The 23,077-nt window shown below is 44.1% G+C and overlaps 1 protein-coding gene across 4 annotated transcripts in view; it reads right to left on the reverse strand.

The window, feature by feature from the left end:
- The window catches only part of LOC121533505 (transducin-like enhancer protein 1), a 51,654-nt gene extending 29,267 nt beyond the window's left edge, over nt 1-22,387 (reverse strand). For all 4 annotated transcript variants that reach the window (XM_041839500.2, XM_041839498.2, XM_041839499.2 and 1 more), the window contains exons 1-2: nt 21,790-22,387; nt 845-990 (exon numbers count right to left, since the gene is read on the reverse strand). In XM_041839500.2, the coding sequence (XP_041695434.2) occupies nt 845-990; nt 21,790-21,813 (170 nt within the window). In that variant the 5' untranslated portion in view covers nt 21,814-22,387. The remainder of the gene's footprint in view (nt 1-844; nt 991-21,789) is intronic.
- Nucleotides 22,388-23,077: the final 690 nt, after the last annotated feature.

Raw genomic sequence — 23,077 nt, forward strand, 5'->3', positions numbered from 1 at the left:
AGAGAGAGAGAGAGAGAGAGAGAGAGAGAGAGAGAGAGAGAGAGAGAGAGAGAGAGAGAGAGAGAGAGAGAGAGAGAGAGAGAGAGAGAGAGAGAGAGAGAGAGAGAGAGAGAGAGAGAGAGAGAGAGAGAGAGAGAGAGAGAGAGAGAGAGAGAGAGAGAGAGAGAGAGAGAGAGAGAGAGAGAGAGAGAGAGAGAGAGAGAGAGAGAGAGAGAGAGAGAGAGAGAGAGAGAGAGAGAGAGAGAGAGAGAGAGAGAGAGAGAGAGAGAGAGAGAGAGAGAGAGAGAGAGAGAGAGAGAGAGAGAGAGAGAGAGAGAGAGAGAGAGAGAGAGAGAGAGAGAGAGAGAGAGAGAGAGAGAGAGAGAGAGAGAGAGAGAGAGAGAGAGAGAGAGAGAGAGAGAGAGAGAGAGAGAGAGAGAGAGAGAGAGAGAGAGAGAGAGAGAGAGAGAGAGAGAGAGAGAGAGAGAGAGAGAGAGAGAGAGAGAGAGAGAGAGAGAGAGAGAGAGAGAGAGAGAGAGAGAGAGAGAGAGAGAGAGAGAGAGAGAGAGAGAGAGAGAGAGAGAGAGAGAGAGAGAGAGAGAGAGAGAGAGAGAGAGAGAGAGAGAGAGAGAGAGAGAGAGAGAGAGAGAGAGAGAGAGAGAGAGAGAGAGAGAGAGAGAGAGAGAGAGAGAGAGAGAGAGAGAGAGAGAGAGAGAGAGAGAGAGAGAGAGAGAGAGAGAGAGAGAGAGAGAGAGAGAGAGAGAGAGAGAGAGAGAGAGAGAGAGAGAGAGAGAGAGAGAGAGAGAGAGAGAGAGAGAGAGAGAGAAGGCTGCAGTGTTGTTGGGTACTAGGGGAGGTTATGTACCTGTGATACTGGGTCTGGAGGAACTGGAACTCCTCCTTGATGCGGTCCAGGGTCTCTGGGTATGTGAGCTTCAGGGCCTGGGGGGTTCCCGAAGCTGCAGCTGCCGCTGCGGACGCTGAGGACCCAGGGGGTGGCTGGAGAGGTGCCTGTGCAGAAACAGAATAAGCACTGTGAGCATATAATTGTAAAAAGTGTGAAAATCTTGCAGACAACACCCACTATATACTTAAATATATTTTGTGGTGATTTGGCATTGTTCTCAGAAATGGTATACCCATACCCGTTTTATCACTACATGTTTACATTCCAAGTTAGGTCAACATCCTTCATGTATGAATCAAATACCAGATGTGTGCCAAACAATAATTCTCTGTGTGTGGGGGAGGGGGGGTCCTATGAGAGATGTGATTGTATGGGGAACAGTGGGAGTGAGTTGGAGAGCCATGATGAGTGAGCTGAAGCTGAAGGACAGAGCTGAAAGACACAGAGAGGTGTGTATGAGGGGTGTGTGAGCACAGAGAGGGGAGGGAGGATGAGGGGGAGACTGTAGGGAAACCAGGGGAGTCGGGAACATTTACATTTACGTCATTTAGCAGATGCTCTTATCCAGAGCGACTTACAAATTGGTGCATTCACCTTATAGCCAGTGGGACAACCACTTTACATTTATTTTTTATATATATATTTTGTTCAAATTTTTAATTTTTGAGTATATTTTTAATTTTCATTTGTTTTATATATTGTTGTTGTTTTTTTTGTTTAATTGTGATTGGGAACCATTGTGATGGGACAAAAAAAGTGTCAGGGCCAGATGTGTGAGGGACACCAGGAGGGAGGGAGGGGAACAAGGGGCTCTTGACCAAATTAAGACACTTGTTTAATGTTAAGTCTGGGTTGAAAGAAAGGAAGGAGAAGACAACGGGAGAATTGGGGACACCCCATCAGAGCACATGAGTAGTACCCCCATCAGCCTGGCCCTCCTCTCTGCGGGACTTTGAGCAATTAGTTAGTAGGGCCTAAGGGGTAATACTGCAGGACAGCCAGACAAAGGGCCTGAATGCTGGGCTAGGGCTGTCTGTCTGTCTGTCTCTCTGGTTCTCTGTCAATGGAGGCCCCACCCCACCCCACTGCCCTGGTGCTAAAGCTAGAGATGAGGACAGAGGAGAGGCAGTGTGTGTAGGAAATAATTGAGTGGGTTAGCTCCACTCATGGGCCCTATGCAGAAGCATTAGAAATTAGTCTAATTAAGTACAAGGCTTGTTCATTCTGCTGGATTCCCTGGTGGAGAAGGATAACTGGGGAAGGGAGAGGTGGAGAGTGAGGACATATTGAATGTATTCAGCGCTGGGTCCTGCATGTGATTGCAGTGTGGACTCGCACGGCACCGCTAAAAGCATACAGGTATGCGTGTTAGCATGACACATGGAGTGTGTGTCCATGTCTACATACATGAACACCTTCCTAATATTGAGTTGCACCCCTCCCCCCCCTTTGCCCTCAGAACAGCCTCAATTCGTCAGGGCATGGACTCTACAAGGTGTCGAAAGAGTTCCACAGGGATGCTGGCCCATGTTGACTCCAATGCTTCCCACAGTTGTGTCAAGTTGGCTGGATGTCCTTTGGGTGGTGGACTATTCTTGATACGCACGGGAAATTGTTGAGCATGAACAACTCAGCAGGGTTGCAATTCTTGACACTCAAATCGATGCCCCTGGCACCTACTACAATTCCCCATTTAAAGGCACAAATCTTTTGTCTTGCCCATTTACAGTCTAACTGGCACACAAACAATTCATGTCTCAAATTGTCTCGAGGCTTAAAATTCCTTCTTTAACCCATCTCCTCCCCTTCATCTACATTGATTGAAGTGGATTTAACAAGTTACATCTAAAAAGGGAGCATAGCTTTCACCTGGTCAGTCTGTCATGGAAGAGAAGGTGTTCCTAATGTTTTGTACACTCAGTGTATATGCGTACAGTGGGATCCGAAATGGACACCCTTGATAAAGATGTTTAAAAAAGTTACATTATTTTATGCTAATACAATTGTTCAGAGAAAGATTTTGTTTCGTAAGTAAGATTTTTTTCTCTCAAAAAGGTAGGGGTCAAAATTATTGACACCACTGTTTTCAATACCTCACCTTGTGAGGGTAACAGCACTGAGCCTTTTTCTAAAATATTTTATGAGATTGGAGACCACATTGGGAGAGATCTGAGAACATTCCTCCATACAGAATCTTTCCAGATTCTTGATATCCATCGTCAGCGCTTATGGACTGCCCTCTTCAATTTAAACCACAGGTTTTCAATGGGGTTCAAGTCCGGAGACAGATGGCCATTGCAAAAGGTTGATTTTGTGGTCAATTAACAATTTCTTTGTGGATTTTGATGTGTGCTTGGGGTTATTGTCTTGCTGGAAGATCTACTTGTTGCCACTTGGCTAAAATGTCCTGGTACTGGGTAAAGTTCATGATGCCGTTGACCTTAACAAGGGCCCTAGAACCAGTGGAAGCAAAAAAGCCCCATAACATCAAAGATCCCCCACAATATTTTACAGTAGGTATGGGGTTCTTTTCTGCATATGCACCTTTCTTTCGACGCAAAACTCACCACTGATGTGCGTGACCAAACAGCTCCATTTTCATGTCATTCAACAAATGTAAACACCTGGAGTTTGCTAAACGTCATTGGCACCGGTGCTATGGCCAGATTACATGAAAATAGGGCTCTTTGGCCACGTGTACTAGTGGTGGGTTTTGCATCGAATGAAAGATGCAGGCCAATATTCGACATAGTTTAGCACAGAAAATGTGGTAATTAATAATAATAATAATAATAATAATATGCCATTTAGCAGACGCTTTTATCCAAAGCGACTTACAGTCATGCGTGCATACATTTTTGTGTATGGGTGGTCCCGGGGATCGAACACACTACCCTGGCGTTACAAGCGCCGTGCTCTACCAGCTGAGCTACAGAGGACCATAGACCATAGAATTAACTACAATGACCATAATCCATTGGGCGCCCACTTACTTGTCCGGTCTCGGTTTGTGTGGAGCAGACACTGAGACCTCATTGACCGAGATAGAACATGTGCGAGTTGCATTGCGGGGCTTTCTCTACCTGAAAGTACATGAGTGATTGATAGTTGGTCTTCAGCAGTCATAAAAGTATGCCTTATTTACTATGAAGAACCACTAAAATAGTGATATTGTCAGACAGCATAGGAAGCTGCTCTATAGAGATAAGATTACAAATATTTTATTAAAGCAATGTGAATAAATGATGGTTAATAAGTGATAAGTAATGGGCAGTCACTACCATGATGGGACTTCTATTAATTGTTTTATTCTGTGTTGTTATAGCGTTCAACCCACATAATGCATTGTGCATTTAATGTCCGAAAAAAGAATTGAAACCGAAAAACATGATAATTTTTTTAATAACTGAAACAAAACCGAACAGACTTCAAAAAGCACTAATCGCTCAGCACTACAGAAGGCTGAAACTTGGCCGCAAGTGGATCTTCCAGCAAGACAAAAACCCAAAGCACACATCAAAATCCACAAAGAAATGGTTAATTGACCACAAAATCCACATTCAGTCTCCGGACTTGAACCCCATTTAAAACCTGTGGTTTGAATTGAAGAGGGCAGTCCATAAGGGCAGACGAAGAATATCAAGGATCTGGAAAGATTCTGTATGGAGGAATGGTCTAAGATCTCTCCCAATGTGTTCTCCGATCTCATAAAACATTGTAGAAAAAGGCTCAGTGCCATTATCCTCGCAAGGTGAGGTATTGCAAGGTATTGAAAACAGAGGTGTTAATAATTTTGACCTGCCCCTTTGAGAATTTTTTTTGCATTACTTGTTAAACAGAATCTTTCTCTGAGCAATTGTATTAGTATAAAATAAAATAATTTCCCAATTTTCTGTGCATACAATAAAGCTCAGTATTTGAATTATTTATTTTATACAGTCATTTTTGCTCATCTTTACCAATGGTGTCAATAATTTCTGACCCCACTGTAAGCATACATGTGCGTGCGTACGAATGTGACAGTGAGGGAGAGTGACAGAGAGAGGCCAGGTCTATGAGGGTATGTGGGGGATGGGGTCAGGAGAGGAGAGGAGCAGTGCTAAGCCTGGTGGGGAGAACAAAACAGAGCTGGTCCACTGAGGTTCAGGAGAGGGGCTGCTCATTGTTCCAGCCTCTAACGAGCTCCTCTCCCCTGCCTGCCTCCCTGCAATCCAACTCAATCTGCTGGCCAGATCCTCCCTTTCAGAGCACAGGCAGGGGCACACACACACACACACACACACACACACAGTCTCTTTCACTTTCGCACACACACCCCAATTACTCTTCACAGGCCAGAGAAAGGAGCCTCAGGAACAAGAGCACCAAGGCCATTTTGTGGAAGGAGGAGAGGGAGGGAAGGGGGGAGGGGGAATACTGCCCTTCTCTCTCCCTCTAACTCTCCATCTTCCACTCTCGCTTTTTTTTTTGCTTTTCACCTCGGTGTGTACGTGCTCCAAAGAACAGGTGCATAGAGAGCCTTCCTCAGACAGAAATGGGGAGTGTAGGATCGAGGCTGACCCAGTAGTGGAGTGTAGTTACGTACAGAGATGGGGGAAATGTATTAAGACAGGAAACGTCTGCCTGGGCTTCTGCTAACATCAGCCATTCTGGATCCTAAGCACAGGGCCTGTTATGATTCAGGCCAGTGTCAGAGTAGATACATGCAGGCACGCAAAAGACCTCTGCGGCCACTCATGGAAACAACAACATGAAAGAGTGGAGCGCTGCGGAGCAGAGCTGACCCTTCATTAGCGATCAGTCAGATGACTCTGACCCCTCTACCTCGAAGGTCAGCTGCTCGGGTTTAGTGTGTGGTGTCAGAGGTCACACTGTAGACCTGGTCACCATGGGATTACTCAATCACCCACCCACCCAGCCAGCCAAGCAGGCAGGCAGATAGGGACAGTGATCTCTTCAACTCTACATTTACTCTCCAGTACAATACAATCCCTCTGATTACTCCAACTGATCCTGTTTGTCCTTATTGGAAGGCAGGGAATGTGCCGAGCTCAAAACAGCTATGTGTTTTCCATCCTGCCAGGAAGTGCAGTACAGTTCAGATCCAGAGGCTAAAGGGCACCATCAGGGTAAAGGAGCCATAGGCAGAGTCAGGCTTCCATCTGATCAGCCACCCCCTGAGTCTCCTAGTAATCTGCCCTGGTCCAGCTCAGCAAGGACTAAGTCAATTGTATGGGTATAATTTGTAAAATGTTATTTTGTTCAGTAGTGTCTTGTCTGGGCAACGGTTGGTGTATGACACTTAAATAAATTATATAAATCAATAATGTAGTAATTAAATCAGGCCCAGGCTGGGAAAGGTAGAGTGGTGGGAAGGAGGAGTGGAGAGGTGGAATGGAGGAGAGGGAAGGTGGAGGCATCCCAGGACAGTAATGGCTCGAATCAAGCCTAAGTTGTCTACAATGGGCCTTTAAATAGGCAGGAGGAAGCACAACAGGGCCATCCGGGTTCACATGATCCCCAGCAAGGAAGTGCTGGGCTGGAGCTAGGCTGGCAGAGCAGCACACACAGCCTGCTACAAACTTCTGATGCTTCATATAGAGTCTGGCTGCTATTAAAAAATGCCTACGTGCTAACACACACACGCAGAGTGAGAGAGACACGCACAGAGAGAAAAAAACAGCCATGCAGGCACACACATGCACAGAGATACACACAAAGAAACACACACACACTCTCTCTCTCTCGCTATGAAACTGTGTGTGGCATTCCCCTGACTACTCAAACCCATAAGGCCTGAAAACTAGCCTCCCAAAAACAATTTGCAACAATAGAGGAGTTGCCACATTTAGCCAATAAACCCTTTTCCCATAACATTATCAACCGAATTAAGAAGGAATCTCGATTTAACTTTAACGACCTAAGAAGCAAAATTCGGTTTTCCATCAAAATAATAATTATTGAGAGCTAATGTGACTAATAAAGGAATTTGAATGTCACATGAGAAAATATAATTTGCCCTTATTAAACTTCAAAAACGAATGTTAGGCTATTTTCTGGCACTTGTGCCAAACAGATCACCGACCATTTCGAATCACACCGTACCTTCTCCGCTATGCAATCTGGTTTCCGAGCTGGTCATGGGTGCACCTCAGCCACGCTCAAGGTCCTAAACGATATTATAACCGCGATCGATAATAGACAGTCCTGTGCAGCAGTCTTCATCGACCTGGCCAAGGCTTTCGACTGTCAACCACCGCATTGTTATTGGCAGACTAAATAGCCTTGGTTTCTCAAATGACTGCCTCGCCTGGTTCACCAACTACTTCTCAGATAGAGTTCAATGTGTCAAATCGGAGGGCCTGTTGTCTGGATCTATGGCAGTCTCTATGGGGGTGCCACAGGGTTCAATTATTGGGCCGACTCTATTCTCTGTGTATATCAATGATGTCGCTCTTGCTGCTGGTGACTCTCAGATCCACCTCTACGCAGACGACACCATTTTGTATACATCTGGCCCGTCATTGGACACTGTTAACAAACCTCCAAACGAGCTTCAATACCATACAACACTCCTTCCGTAGCCTCCAACTGCTCTTAAACACTAGTAAAACTAAATGCATGCTCTTCAATCGAACACTGCTGGCACCCGTCCACCCGACTAGAATCACTACTCTCGGCGGGTCTGACCTAGAGTATGTGGACAACTACAAATACCTATGTGTCTGGTTAGACTGTAAATTCTCCTTCCAGACTCACATTAAGCATCTCCAATCCAAAGTTAAATCTAGAATCGGCTTCCTATTTCGCAACAAAGCCTCCTTCACTCATGCTGCCAAACATGCCCTCGTAAAACTGACTATCCTACGATCCTTGACTTCGGCGATGTCATTTACAAAATAGCCTCCAACACTCTACTCAGCAAATTGGATGTAGTCTATCACAGTGCCATCAGTTTTGTCACCAAAACCCCATATACTACCCACCACTGTGACCTGTACGCTCTTGTTGGCTGGTCCTCACTACATATTCGTCGCCAAACCCACTGGCTCCAGGTCATCTATAAATCACTGCTAGGCAAATCTCCGCCTTATTTTAGCTCATTGGTCACCATAGCAACACCCACCCGTAGTATGCGCTCCAGCAGGTATATCTCACTGGTCATCCCCAAAGCCAACACCTCCTTTGGCCGCCATTCCTTCCAGTTCTCTGCTGCCAATGACTAGAACGAAATGCAAAAATCTCTGAAGCTGGAGACTCTTATCTCCCCCACTAACTTTAAGCATCAGTTGTCAGAGCACCTTACCGATCACTGCACCTTCTGCCCATCTGAAATTAGCCCACCCAACTACCTCATCTCCATTTTGTTATTTATTTTGCTAATTTGCACCCCAGTATCTCTATTTGCACATCCTCTCTTGCACATCTAGCATTCTAGTGTTAATACTAATTGTAATTATTTTGCACTATGGCCTATTTATTGCCTTACCTCCATAACTTGCTACATTTGCACACACTGTATATATATATTTTTTTCTGTGTATTTTTTACTTTATGTTTTGTTTTACCCCATATGTAACTATGTGTTGTTGTTTTTATTACACTGCTTTGCTTTATCTTGGCCAGGTCGCAGTTGTAAATGAGAACTTGTTCTCAACTGGCTTACCAGGTTAAATAAAGGTTAACTAAAATAAAATATTATGTGCCAGATGTTATGACTACAAACCGTTATAAATGGCCTATTTGGGATATTGACTTGTCATTTCAATAGGCATAGGCTTGACCTACTGACTAAACTCTGGGTTTATGATTTTAATTCAACATTGCCATGGTTTGGATATCTAGATGCAGGTAGCCTATAGCCCCTGATAGGCCTACATCTAATTTCAGATAGCCTACACAGTAGCCTAGGCAAAATGCAAGATTAACGATTTAGCAGCTTGCTTAGTTCAAATTGACATTCAACATGAATAGCGAGGCGATTTCGCAGTGCTTATGTTGCCCAATAGCCTGCTGGAATAGGCTACCGAGGATGGGGTCGTAATTTCAATCACTGAATCAAATATTAATAATATGGATATGAACTGAATAGGCCTATGCTTGTCAACAACAGCCAGTGTTGTTGTTTTTTACCTGTAGCCTAATCTGACTGACTGTTACCATCAATCTACTGCATTCTAACAATTGATCGGCAATTGCGATAGAACTGTGACCATGATCACAATCGATAACTCCCAATTTCCTTAACTAAACATGCCCATTAATAACTGCATAATAACACAAGGCTACAACTACAATAAACTTAAGTTATAGGCTATTTATGAAATCCATTTGCCAGCTCCAGGTAGGCAACACAAGTGGCACAAATTGATTTGCAGTGACTCCAGTGATAGTCATTTCAAAATATGTATTGTATTAAACGGTAGGCTACAGTAGCCTACATAGGCATAGAAATTAATAGTCTAATTGATGGCCAACAGATGCAAATGTATCATTCTCCACATTTAATGTCAGTTTCATTGTGGACTTTTCCCCTATAACAGAAGCACGTGACGGAGTTCCATAACTTCCATTTCAAACGTCCACTCGCGCAGCGCTCAAGACCCAAGAACTAAGAAACTTCAACATTAGAATGCAGTTTAAACCACCTCCGAACGACTTTATGTAATGCGCTCTGCAGTCGTTTTCCCGTACTTTATCGCCGTTATTTCTTGATGCGCATCAGTTCTAGCGCATTAATATGTTTTATGGAAAAGGGTAGCCTACAACTGGTTAAAAGTTGTGCAAGCGTGCTGCTCTGTCTCCTCTCACGTGACTCAGCTGCGACGCTCGGTCTCAACACATACACACCCCTCAGGCCCTCCCCCTCCCCACCACTTACGCTCTCACTCACTCAAAAACAGGCTGCCTTACTGCCTGATAGTCTGCAGCAGCAGGTCGCAGTGAAATATATATTTTTAAGAAATGGCAGTGCAATTTAGAAGTAGCCCAAAAACCCGCAACCAATACATTTTGAAAGTTGACCAATTTGGCAAGAAAACCACGGACATGGCAACCCTGCCTGCATGCAATCAATTTTGTTTTCCTTTTACTCCTAATTACACCAAACCACTATGACCTCACATCCCTCGATTCTCCCACAAACACACAGGACACGCCCACCACAAGCACACACAGAGGACATGCCACACACACACCCACAAACATACACTGGACACGCCCACACACTACAAGCACACACGACACGCCCACACATTCGCCCACAAACAGGACACGCCCACACACCCCACCCAAAAGGTGAAATCCCTTGAGGAATTCTCTGTACTTCAACTTCCCTTTTTTAACTACAAAGTAATCATTACCATCTGTACATTTAAAGGCCAGATTGCTGGTGATTTTCCTAAATATCACATGATTTCTGTCTGACATAAGACAGGTTTCCAACCAATTGGCGACAGATTTTCATGTGAATATTCTAGATTCCGCATAAATATGATATGCGCATTTTCCCACCAGGGATGTGTTTCCATCAAATTGACTTGTTGCAGATAAAAGTCTGTGCGTTATGTGGTAGTGTACATAAAAATTACTTTTGCGGTTTTCATCGTATTTTCAACTCTACAGATGGGTTTGTCACTAAAAATGTTAACGTTATATAGCGAATATGCCCACTCTGGTATTGGTATGAAGCCAACAGCTCACAGATACAGTGCGGGTATAGCCTATATGATGAGATTATTATGGACAAAAGAGCAAGATTATTTTAATTTGTCAAACGGCATCGATCATCATATCACCAGAATAAAACCCTGAATATTTATTGGAAAGTACCATCAAGCTCATCCCTTTGCACTTTCACCACCCTGTGAAGTTCATCATAACATATTTCATACAGTGGGGCAAAAAAGTATTTAGTCAGCCACCAATTGTGCAAGTTCTCCCACTTAAAAAGATGAGAGAGGCCTGTAATTTTCATCATAGGTACACGTCAACTATGACAGACAAATTGAGGAAAAAAAATCCAGAAAATCCCATTGTAGGATTTTTAATGAATTTATTTGCAAATTATGGTGGAAAATAAGTATTTGGTCACCTACAAACAAGCAAGATTTCTGGCTCTCACAGACCTGTAACTTCTTCTTTCAGAGGCTCCTCTGTCCTCCACTCGTTACCTGTATTAATGGCACCTGTTTGAACTTGTTATCAGTATAAAATACACCTGTCCACAACCTCAAACAGTCACACTCGAAACTCCACTATGGCCAAGACCAAAGAGCTGTCAAAGGACACCAAAAACAAAATTGTAGACCTGCACCAGGCTGGGAAGACTGAATCTGCAATAGGTAAGCAGCTTGGTTTGAAGAAATCAACTGTGGGAGCAATTATTAGGAAATGGAAGACATACAAGACCACTGATAATCTCCCTCGATCTGGGGCTCCACGCAAGATCTCACCCCGTGGGGTCAAAATGATCACAAGAACGGTGAGCAAAAATCCCAGAACCACACGGGGGGACCTAGTGAATGACCTGCAGAGAGCTGGGACCAAAGTAACAAAGCCAACCATCAGTAACACACTACGCCGCCAGGGACTCAAATCCTGCAGTGCGAGACGTGTCCCCCTGCTTAAGCCAGTACATGTCCAGGCCCGTCTGAAGTGCATTTGGATGATCCAGAAGAGGATTGGGAGAATGTCATATGGTCAGATGAAACCAAAATATAACTTTTTGGTAAAAACTCAACTCGTCATGTTTGGAGGACAAAGAATGCTGAGTTGCATCCAAAGAACACCATACCTACTGTGAAGCATGGGGTTGGAAACATCATGCTTTGGGGCTGTTTTTCTGCAAAGGGACCAGGACGACTGATCCGTGTAAAGGAAAGAATGAATGGGGCCATGTATCGTGAGATTTTGAGTGAAACCCTCCTTCCATCAGCAAGGGCATTGAAGATGAAACGTGGCTGGGTCTTTCAGCATGACAATGATCCCAAACACACCGCCCGGGCAACGAAGGAGTGGCTTCGTAAGAAGCATTTCAAGGTCCTGGAGTGGCCTAGCCAGTCTCCAGATCTCAACCCCCATAGAAAATCTTTGGAGGGAGTTGAAAGTCTGTGTTGCCCAGCGACAGCCCCAAAACATCACTGCTCTAGAGGAGATCTGCATGGAGGAATGGGCCAAAATACCAGCAACAGTGTGTGAAAACCTTGTGAAGACTTACAGAAAACGTTTGACCTGTGTCATTGCCAACAAAGGGTATATAACAAAGTATTGAGAAACTTTTGTTATTGACCAAATACTTATTTTCCACCATAATATGCCAATAAATTCATTAAAAATCCTACAACGTGAATTTCTGGATTTTTTTTTCTCATTTTGTCTGTCATAGTTGACGTGTACCTATGATGAAAATTACAGGCCTCTCTCATCTTTTTAAGTGGGAGAACTTGCACAATTGGTGGCTGACTAAATACTTTTTTTCCCCACTGTATGTAGCCGAATAAACTGCATGGTTTCCCGAGTCGTAGTGGGAGGACCACACACCATATTGTCGCATAACTCCAAGTTCTTCTTCGATATGATGGTTATTGTGTCAATATTTGCACACCACACTATTTACCAAGAGAGTTTTCAACTATATTTTTCATAGCTGTCTATTTACCACCACAAACCAATGCTGGCATTAAGATTGCACTGAATGAGCTGTATAAGGCCATAACTAAACAGGAAAACGCTCATCCAGAGGCAGCGCTCCTAGTGGCCGGGGACTTTAATGCAGGGAAACTTAAATCCATTCTACCTAATTTCTACCAGCATGTTAAATGTGCAACCAGAGGGAAAAAAACTCTAGAACACCTTTACTCCACACACAGAGACGCATAAAAAGCTCTCCCTCACCCTCCATTTGGCAAATCTGACCATAACTCTATCCTCCTGATTCCTGCTTATAAGCAAAAACTAAAGCAGCAAGCACCAGTGACTCGGTTAATAAAAAAGTGGTCAGATGACGCAGATGCTAAGCTACAGGACTGTTTTGCTAGCAGAGACTGGAACACGTTCCGGGATTCTTCAGATAGCATTGAGGAGTACACCACATCAGTCACTGGGTTCATCAATAAGTGCATCGATGACGTCGTCCCCACAGTGACCGTACGTACATACCCCAACCAGAAGCCATGGATTACAGGCAACATCTGCACTGAGCTGAAGGGTAGAGCTGCCACTTTCAAGGAGCGGGACGCTTATAAGAAATCCCGCTATGCCCTCTGACGAACCATCAAACAGGCAAAGAGTCAGTACAGGACTAAGATTGAATCGTACTACACCAGCTCTGACGCTCGTCGGATGTGGCAGGGCATGAAAACTATTAGACTACAAAGGGAAGCACAGCCGCGAGCTGCCCAGTGACACAAGCCTACCAGATGAGCTAAACAACTTCTATGCTCGCTTCGAGGCAAGCAACACTGAAGCATGCATGAGAGCACCAGCTGTTCCGGATGACTATGTGATCACACTCTCCGTAATCGATGTGAGTAAGACTTTTAAGCAGGTCAACATTCACAAGGCCGCAGGGCCAGACGGATTACCAGGACGTGTACTCAGAGCATGTGCTGACCAACTGGCAAGTGTCTTCACTGACATTTTCAACATGTCCCTGACTGAGTCTGTAATACCAACATGTTTCAAGCAGACTACCATAGTCCCCGTGCCCAAGGACACTAAGATAACCTGCCTAAATGACTACCGACCCATAGCACTGACGTCTGTAGCCATGAAGTGCTTTGAAAGGCTGGTCATGGCTCACATCAACACCATTATCCCAGAAACCCTAGACTGCACTCCACACTGCCCTTTCCCACCTGGACAAGAGGAACACCTACATGAGAATGCTATTCATTGACTACAGCTCAGCGTTCAACACCATAGTGAACTCAAAGCTCATCACTAAGCTAAGGATCCTGGGACTAAACACCTCCCTCTGCAACTGGATCCTGGACTTCCTGACAGGCCACCCCCAGGTGGTAGGGGTAGGTAACAACACATCTGCCACGCTGATCATCAACACGGGGCCCCTCAGGGGTGCGTGCTCAGTACCCTCCTGTTCACCCATGACTGCACGGCCAGGCACGACTCCAACACCATCATTACGTTTGCCGACGACACAACAGTGGTAGGCCTGATCACCGACAACGATGAGACAGCCTATAGGGAAGAGGTCATAGACCTGGCCGTGTGGTGCCAGGATAACAATCTCTCCCTCAACGTGACCAAGACAAAGGAGATGATTGTGGACTACATATCCCCAACGACCTATCATGGTCCAAACACACCAAGACAGTCGTGAAGAGGGCATGACAAAGTCCCCCTCAGGAGACTGAAAAGATTTGGCATGGGTCCTCAGATCCTCAAAAATTCTACAGCTGCACCATCGAGAGCATCCTGACTGGTTGCATCACCGCCTGGTATGGCAACTGCTCGGCCTCTGACCGCAAGGCACTACAGAGGGTAGTGCGTACGGCCCAGTACATCACAGGGGCCAAGCTTCCTGCCATCCAGGACCTCTATACCAGGCGGTGTCAGAGGAAGGCCCTCAAAATTGTAAAAGACTCCAGCCACCCTAGTCATAGAATGTTCTCTCTGCTACCGCACGGCAAGCGGTACCGGAGCGCCAAGTCTATGTCCAAAAGGCTTCTCAACAGCTTCTACCCCCAAGCCATAAGACTTGTGAACAGCTAATCATGGCTACCCAGACTATTTGCACCCCCACCCCATCTTTTTACGCTGCTGCTACTCTGTTAATTATTCATGCATAGTCACGTTAACTCTACCCACATGTACATATTACCTAAACTATCTTAACTAGCCGGTGCCCCCGCACATTGACTCTGCACCGGTACCCGCCTGTATATAGCCTCCCTATTGTTATTTTATTTTACTTCTGCTCTTTTTTTCTCAACACTTTTATTGTTATTTTATTTAACTTTCTTATTAAGAAATAAATGCATTGTTGGTTAAGGGCTGTAAGTAACCATTTCACGGTAATGTCTACACCTGTTGTATTCGGCGCATGTGGCAAATAAAATTTGATTTGATTTGATTTCTCACATAATACATTTTACCGACACAAAAAGATCCCACCATTTCGAACAAACAAATTGTCTGTCGGCATTTGTAAAATTGTACCGAAACTTCCTGTTTCCGTCACAGCTGCCGTGATATGATTTTTAAAATACTGTATGACTTTACGCACATTAAAACTGTGGATGGAAACGTGGTTATACACACACAAATGTGGGCGAAAAAAATTCACCGTTTTGGGTAATTAATTAGGGGTATTACCTTGGCCTCATAGGTAGCCAGGTAGGAGCTTGACTATATTATAAGTATCCAACTGATGATTCCTCACATAAGGTGACAAGTAAAGAAGCAAGCCTTCCTGTCTGTCCTATATTAGGCACAGCAGTCTTCCACCCACTCTCCTACAGCAGAGGAACTGTAAACCAGTCTAGCCAACGAACCAGCCTGCTAATTACACTGTGCTTTCCCACAGAGCCGATCATTACGAGTAAACACCCACCATGCTCCTATTCTGCTGGGCCACGGCCTGCCGTTCTGTCTGTGTCTGTCTCTGGGGACACAGTTGTGGGAAGGAGGGCATGACAGACCTAACCTAACCCAGTCCACCAGCTGAGAACCATAGTAGGGAAGTAGCCCCCCACCCCCCTCAACTCCCCACTCTCACACAAGGATCCCCTAGGGACTAAACATAACAACCGTGAAACATCACTATTTATTGTCCTTGCAGAAAGCGTTTGAAGTTCAAGCCTCATATCAAATTATTCAAATATGATTGTCAACAACAAACCGGTTATTTGCATTTTAAAGCACCTCACTGGCAGAGTGACACATAAGCGCGTACACACACAATTGATCCCAACCTCCAGCATCTCTCTGCTCTGCTGTGGGAGTGAGTGAGAGAGTGAGAGAGAGAGAGAAATGCCCCAGTAATCTCTAGCACTTCTTCTCTCAGTTAGGGGAGGGCTGCTAGGCACCCGATTCATTAGCGCCACACATCTTTCTTCTTCTCCTCTTTTTTTCTCCCCCCCTTCTCTCGCCTCCTGAAATCTCGTTATTCAAATTTCCCTGCTGTCAGAGTTCATTAGCGCTGCAGAACAGTTTGGTTGTCAGTTGTGTAAATTGCTGTAGGTGCCTTCCTTCATTAGGTAACCCACCCACAGCCTGTTTGTTCCTTCCATGGCCCAGACTTAAGCTCCACACCTCCAGAACTAGTGTAAACCTAGCCCAGAAACCATTCCATTGCTCACTCTTTCTCTGTCGGTTCACTCTCTTTCTCGTGCAGGATAATCGTTGGCTGTGACTGGCAGGCAGGCGGCCGTCTAATCAATAGCCGAGCTCCTCTCAAGGACAACACTGGAAATAAAGAGCTAAAGCAAGCTGGGTTACAGGAAGTGCCACACTCACGCTGGGTCTGTGGGGGCGAGGCATCCCTCCCACTGTATTTCTGCCTGCCTCCCTGCATTCCACAGCCCTTCCCTCTCAGCCCTTCCCTCCCAGCCCAGCCCTGCTGAAGTGGATCCTTCCAGAATCAGCCCAGTGGGAGTCCTAGATCAATCAGGGCCTGATGGGAGAGCAGGAGGATCTGCTGACTGGGCCAACAGAACTCCAGGAGCCTGCTGGCATATTTACTGGACCTCAAAGACTGATTATGAAGGGCAATTCCACAATAACAGAATGACTCCAATATTTCACTTGTATGTGAAAAGTATGTGAAACAGAAACCATTGATTGCAAAGTTAAACAAACCATACAACTCAACGCACAATGACTACTTTTAAGAATTTGATCAGTTTTATTTTCTGATAGTTGCTGGTTGAAAATACAATCTAAACAGCAGGTTTGTATGGGCGGGAGTTTCGGCTTGCCTGGTGACATCACCAGGTGGTAAATTGGACAATAGACCAATAACAAGAGAGAGTTCCAAACCTATCTGGCAATAACAGCTAGTTTTCCTCTCCCCACTCAGACAGTCCTAGCGAAATTATTGCTTGAGAAACATTTGCTAAAAAAAGCTATTTTATTTTTGACCATTTTAATGGAAACTATTACAGTAAGGTACTTATTTGTTACCCAGAAATGCATTGAGCCTTTAACAAAAAACACATTTAATCGAAGAACAGTGCAGATGTAAAGTTTGGTAAAAGAATGTTGGTAAAATCATGGGTCCCTGATGTGTACTATACAGAAATGCATAATTATGAATGTCATGGTGATGCATCCTGAACAGGTACACAAAGGTAGAAAAATGTAATATCCTCCTTTGCATGTTTGGGTATTATTCGACACTGGTTATTATTCTAATGAGCTCCACCCCCAAACAAGACCACATTTTAACGGATTAAACTTGTTTCACAAGTTTGGACTCACAGTACAGCACAGTAGAGTAGAGTTCAGTACAGTACAGGGGGAGGTGTGGCGACAAGCAACCCTAGTTGCTAGGGAGGGTGGGAAGGGGTGAAAAACATGGTTTTCCTGGTGGGTGGGCGGGAGGTGGGTGGTTGGATGGAGACATGTTGAATGGGTGGGGGAATGGGGTGGGAGGTTGGGGGTGGAGGCTCACTTCTTTTGATAACAGAATTACATTACACCAGGCAATATTTCTTAACTTACAGAAGGCAAATAATTTCTGCAAAACTAAATATAAATGTTGATAATAGTTGTCAGGGGTCTTTACTTCCAAAACTGTTTTAATGTATTTCTAATACCTTTTAAGACTTTTTCTCATAGGCACCATGTGTTTTTTCTAAGACCCCTTTTGCATCTGTTTGAGCAGATATCAAAGCCTTTGCTGATTACAATTTTTTGGGATGGACAATTTTATATATGCCATAAGTTTCCCAACAATATAGACTCAGCTTTCATTTGACACCAAACTGTACAGTGGGGGAAAAAAGTATTTAGTCAGCCACCAATTGTGCAAGTTCTCCCACTTAAAAATATGAGAGAGGCCTGTGATTTTCATCATAGGTACACGTCAACTATGACAGACAAAATGAGGGGGAAAAAATCCAGAAAATCACATTGTAGGATTTTTAATGAATTTATTTGCAAATGATGGTGGAAAATAAGTATTTGGTCAATAACAAAAGTTTCTCAATACTTTGTTATATACCCTTTGTTGGCAATGACACAGGTCAAACGTTTTCTGTAAGTCTTCACAAGGTTTTCACACACTGTTGCTGGTATTTTGGCCCATTCCTCCATGCAGATCTCCTCTAGAGCAGTGGTGTTTTGGGGCTGTCGCTGGGCAACATGGACTTTCAACTCCCTCCAAAGATTTTCTATGGGGTTGAGATCTGGAGACTGGCTAGGCCACTCCAGGACCTTGAAATGCTTCTTACGAAGCCACTCCTTCGTTGCCCGGGCGGTGTGTTTGGGATCATTGTCATGCTGAAAGACCCAGCCACGTTTCATCTTCAATGCCCTTGCTGATGGAAGGAGGTTTTCACTCAAAATCTCACGATACATGGCCCCATTCATTCTTTCCTTTATACGGATCAGTCGTCCTGGTCCCTTTGCAGAAAAACAGCCCCCATGCTTCACATTAGGTATGGTGTTCTTTGGATGCAACTCAGCATTCTTTGTCCTCCAAACACGACGAGTTGAGTTTTTACCAAAAAGTTCTATTTTGGTTTCATCTGACCATATGACATTCTCCCAATCCTCTTCTGGATCATCCAAATGCACTCTAGCAAACTTCAGACGGGCCTGGACATGTACTGGCTTAAGCAAGGGGACACGTCTGGCACTGCAGGATTTGAGTCCCTGGCGGCGTAGTGTGTTACTGATGGTAGGCTTTGTTACTTTGGTCCCAGCTCTCTGCAGGTCATTCACTAGGTCCACCCGTGTGGTTCTGGGATTTTTGCTCACCGTTCTTGTGATCATTTTGACCCCACGGGGTGAGATCTTGCGTGGAGCCCCAGATCGAGGGAGATTATCAGTGGTCTTGTATGTCTTCCATTTCCTAATAATTGCTCCCACAGTTGATTTCTTCAAACCAAGCTGCTTACCTATTGCAGATTCAGTCTTCCCCAGCCTGGTGCAGGTCTACAATTTTGTTTCTGGTGTCCTTTGACAGCTCTTTGGTCTTGGCCATAGTGGAGTTTGGAGTGTGACTGTTTGAGGTTGTGGACAGGTGTCTTTTATACTGATAACAAGTTCAAACAGGTGCCATTAATACAGGTAACGAGTGGAGGACAGAGGTGCCTCTTAAAGAAGAAGTTACAGGTCTGTGAGAGCCAGAAATCTTGCTTGTTTGTAGGTGACCAAATACTTATTTCCCACCATAATTTGCAAATAAATTCATTAAAAATCCTACAATGTGATTTTCTGGATTTTTTTCCCTCAATATGTCTGTCATAGTTGATGTGTACCTATGATGAAAATTACAGGCCTCTCTCATCTTTTTAAGTGGGAGAACTTGCACAATTGGTGGCTGACTAAATACTTTTTTTCCCCCACTGTATGTGCTCCTATGAACTTCACAAGTTGGTGCTCATGGGTCCTTTTACATGGAAATGCCCTGAAGCACTATAGGGAGCCTCGAAGCTGGTGGAAGGTGATGATGGTTTTTCAGATTTCAAACCCTTCCTCTCCTGTGACTGAGTGACAGGTCTCTTAATCATTAGGTGTGATGGTAGATCATCTACACTCTACAGCCTGACCTGTGTAGTGGAGCATTGATGTAGCTGTGTTTCATTAAGTGATCTGACCTAAAGGGAACTGGATGCTAAGCATTGAGGACAGCAGTGCTGATAACTCTACTACTAGTACGCATTATGCTGATTTCCAGGAGCTGCAAGGTGGAGCTGGTCACCTTGGTCAGGCTACACTAAGCAGTCTGCCGGCCACAGCAAATGTTATCAAATCAATGGCTCACTGCTATGTAACCAAATGAGGAAGAAGGTTTCAGACTTCTGCATCTCAGGCGTTTACCTAAAAATCTATTGAACTTCATTCATGGCTTCCCTCGGACGAAACACGGTTTTGACACTTTAAAAAAAACGATTAGATCGAAAGCACATTTCAGGCTATATATTCTGTTACGTCATACACCCACTACCATGCTTTCCACATTACAGGGAACTCGAGAAACAATCTTCCATAAAATTATTACATGGTTTGATACATTTTCCCTGGGTCTTCCAAACAAGCCTTAAATGAAAGCCAATGACTTTGGAGGGACAAGCTTTCACAGTGTTTCAAGTCTGTTGTGGTTGAACTGAAACCGTGCTTTCTCTCTCCCTCCAGGATGCATAACCATACATTTGAGCTGTGGTTGGTAGCTAGCTCCCCGGGGGATGGACTGTGGAGTTGGTGGATGAGAGGAATTGGAACCACAGCCCCATATTCGGTTGAGTTCTCTCCCTCTAGTCAGTCAGTCAGCTGCACAGCTGGCTGGGGGCACATGAGGTCTGTGTAGAGCTCGCTCTGTTCTGTCAGGGTACTATGGGCATGGTATGGAGAAAAAACAGAATCTGGAGAGGTAGAATTTCCTTTCAGGAGGCGGCAGAAATTAGTTCAAATCAAAATTACTTGTAGAATCAATTTGAACCCACTTCAACTACTATCAAACGTACAAGGTTTCATTGATTATAAATGGTGTAAAGGGAAAAGGTAAGAACTTCCCCTGATAATGTATGGTCCTAGCCATAGCCTATATGTGTTCTAAGGACAATGGTGCCCCATCAACCTCTGCCCCCCACATTGCCTCTGACCATGGCGTCATACTTAGCAGTGGGGTCTAATCTCCATCCCTAGGAGGACATGAATGTGAAAGCACTCTCCCTCAGGGTGGGGTATATGGTGGCATGGGGGAGGGACAAGGGTTACTCTGTTTTCAAATAGGAGCTTTTTTGATAGGCTACTTCATATAAAGGCATGTACAGTGTTGTTGCCCTCCTGCCCTTGTGGCTGTTCAAATTATGTATTGATTCCACAGAACAGGTACATCCCAAAAACAATTTTACACATAATGCGACATGGGCTGATTTTATAGGACAAATATTTAGTTAACAATTCAAAGTCAATTCAGATTGCAGTTCCTAATACTGGGTGTCTAGGCCTTAAGTATAGACTGCCAGATACTTTTGTTCAAATCAAACAATCAAAAGCAAATACATCAACGAGATGAATGCAAGAGAGAAAACAATGAGTGCCACTTTACCGGGGTAGCTCATTTAGTAAGTGTCAACAACCCAAGCCCTTGCCTATAGCTGACTCACCCCTCAAATAGACTGCCGAGTGTGGAAAGGACAAACAAACCTAGACCGCTTCATCATCTAGGCCAGTACAGTCTACCTTTTGGGATAACTCGAGGTAGAATGCTCTAATTTGACACTTGAAAGTTAATACCAAGAATAGGAGACCAGAATTTGCACACAAAGAGATTCACAAAAATGCTCGTTTTGAGTTTTGCCAAATTCTGACAGAATAAATCCCCTCTGTTTAGTGTGGATAATAACGGACCCATATTTGACCTATGTCGGATTGAGTTTACACCCCCCATCGTTCAAATGTTAAACGTAGATTGAGAAAGGGTTTACAATATTGCAGCATGTGTTACTTTTTGACCAACATGACCACAAAGGAATTCCGGATACAAATAGCATGGATACAATGACAAAGAGATACAATGTAACAATTCCTCATGTAGTAAGTTTATGGCACCTCTGTATGCATTCTTACTCAAGTTGTTTCCCTGTTTTCAAATAAACTCTATTCAAAAGACAAATAAGGGTTTGATCATTTCTGGATTGCTGTGGCGTTATAGAATTGCAGGACGAGAGCAATTACCGAACGTTACATGTTCATCTTAGTCTACTTACCGGGGGTCGATTTTGAGGAAACATTCTGGGCGCCGATTGCAGTTTTTTTTTTTTTTTATCTTCTTCCTCTTATGGGCAAAAATATTCGGACAGAAATTGAGAAAACTGTATATTGTCGCTTTCAGAGACGCATTTGGCCTGGTTTCAGAGGCGGTAATGACTAATGGGGCTCGGCTCGCTCACTCCTTGCTCAAGACTCCCTTTGTTCTGGTCTATCTCCAACCCACAGAAAAATAACACTCGATGTAGTAAAGATGCACCCAGTCCACGACTAGATGTTTAGAGTCCTCATGACTACGCACTTCGAATGAGTAGAATTTCACCTTTTCTTCAAGTAAATGGTCCCCTCCCCGGTGTATTCTCACCGTCTAGAATAAAGAGAAAATGTGGCTAGGTTGTTATATTATGTGGCTTCCGAGACGGAAACCATCACATTCAATGCAGTCTCTTTTGTCTCGTTGGTTGCTCTATAGCCTACTCCTTTCACTTCGCTTTCCTCTCACTCCCTCCTTCTTTTCTGATCCCTGCCTGATCTTCAATGGGACATAGCTACGAGTTGTTTTCTTGAGAGAGAAACATTTTCTAGACAGAATGATAAGGGAGTATATTTCTATTCCCATTGATCAAGCCAGAATTAGGCTACTTGATCAAGCCAGCCCAGGACTGGATCCAAGGTTTCTCATTTCTTTCCCTATTTATGAACAGCATTAATGACGGATTAATTCCTAACATTTTAAGGCCAAAACTGTTTGCTAGTGCTAAAACATTTAAGACCAATGACATACAGTTTGCCCATTGCTCTTGTATAAATAGTCTAATGATATTAGTAAAATAAACACCCTTGTTAATCTTCTCACCATGATTGTACATGTGCTACTCAAATCTGTTCATTCGTGTAGCTATATAATTGAAACCCCCTTTGTATTGTATTTTTTAGTAATTTGAGACTTCTATATTAACAATGCTATTATTTTATATACAGTAAGTGTACAATTGTCAATAGAAAGGGGGGATGCAATGGAATTGTTCAACGATTGAATGAAATCTCCACGTGGGGCTCGACCCATCCACAATCAACACTGATGCAAGTAACCAATGAGTATTCAGAATTCCCACGTGGGGTACACTGACCGTTTGTTGATTGGAGGATTCTGCCATCATAGTGCTCCAAACGTCAATCAAGTACACCGAAACGGCTGAGAGGACAATTTAACCCTTTAGACGTGATAGTGATAAAAAAAAGCAGAGTTGTTGGGGTAGACCTACAGGATCCAAATAGCTAATTTCC

The sequence above is a fragment of the Coregonus clupeaformis genome, chromosome 20 (genome assembly GCF_020615455.1).
Source record: "Coregonus clupeaformis isolate EN_2021a chromosome 20, ASM2061545v1, whole genome shotgun sequence".
Classification (NCBI taxonomy): Eukaryota; Metazoa; Chordata; class Actinopteri; order Salmoniformes; family Salmonidae; genus Coregonus; species Coregonus clupeaformis.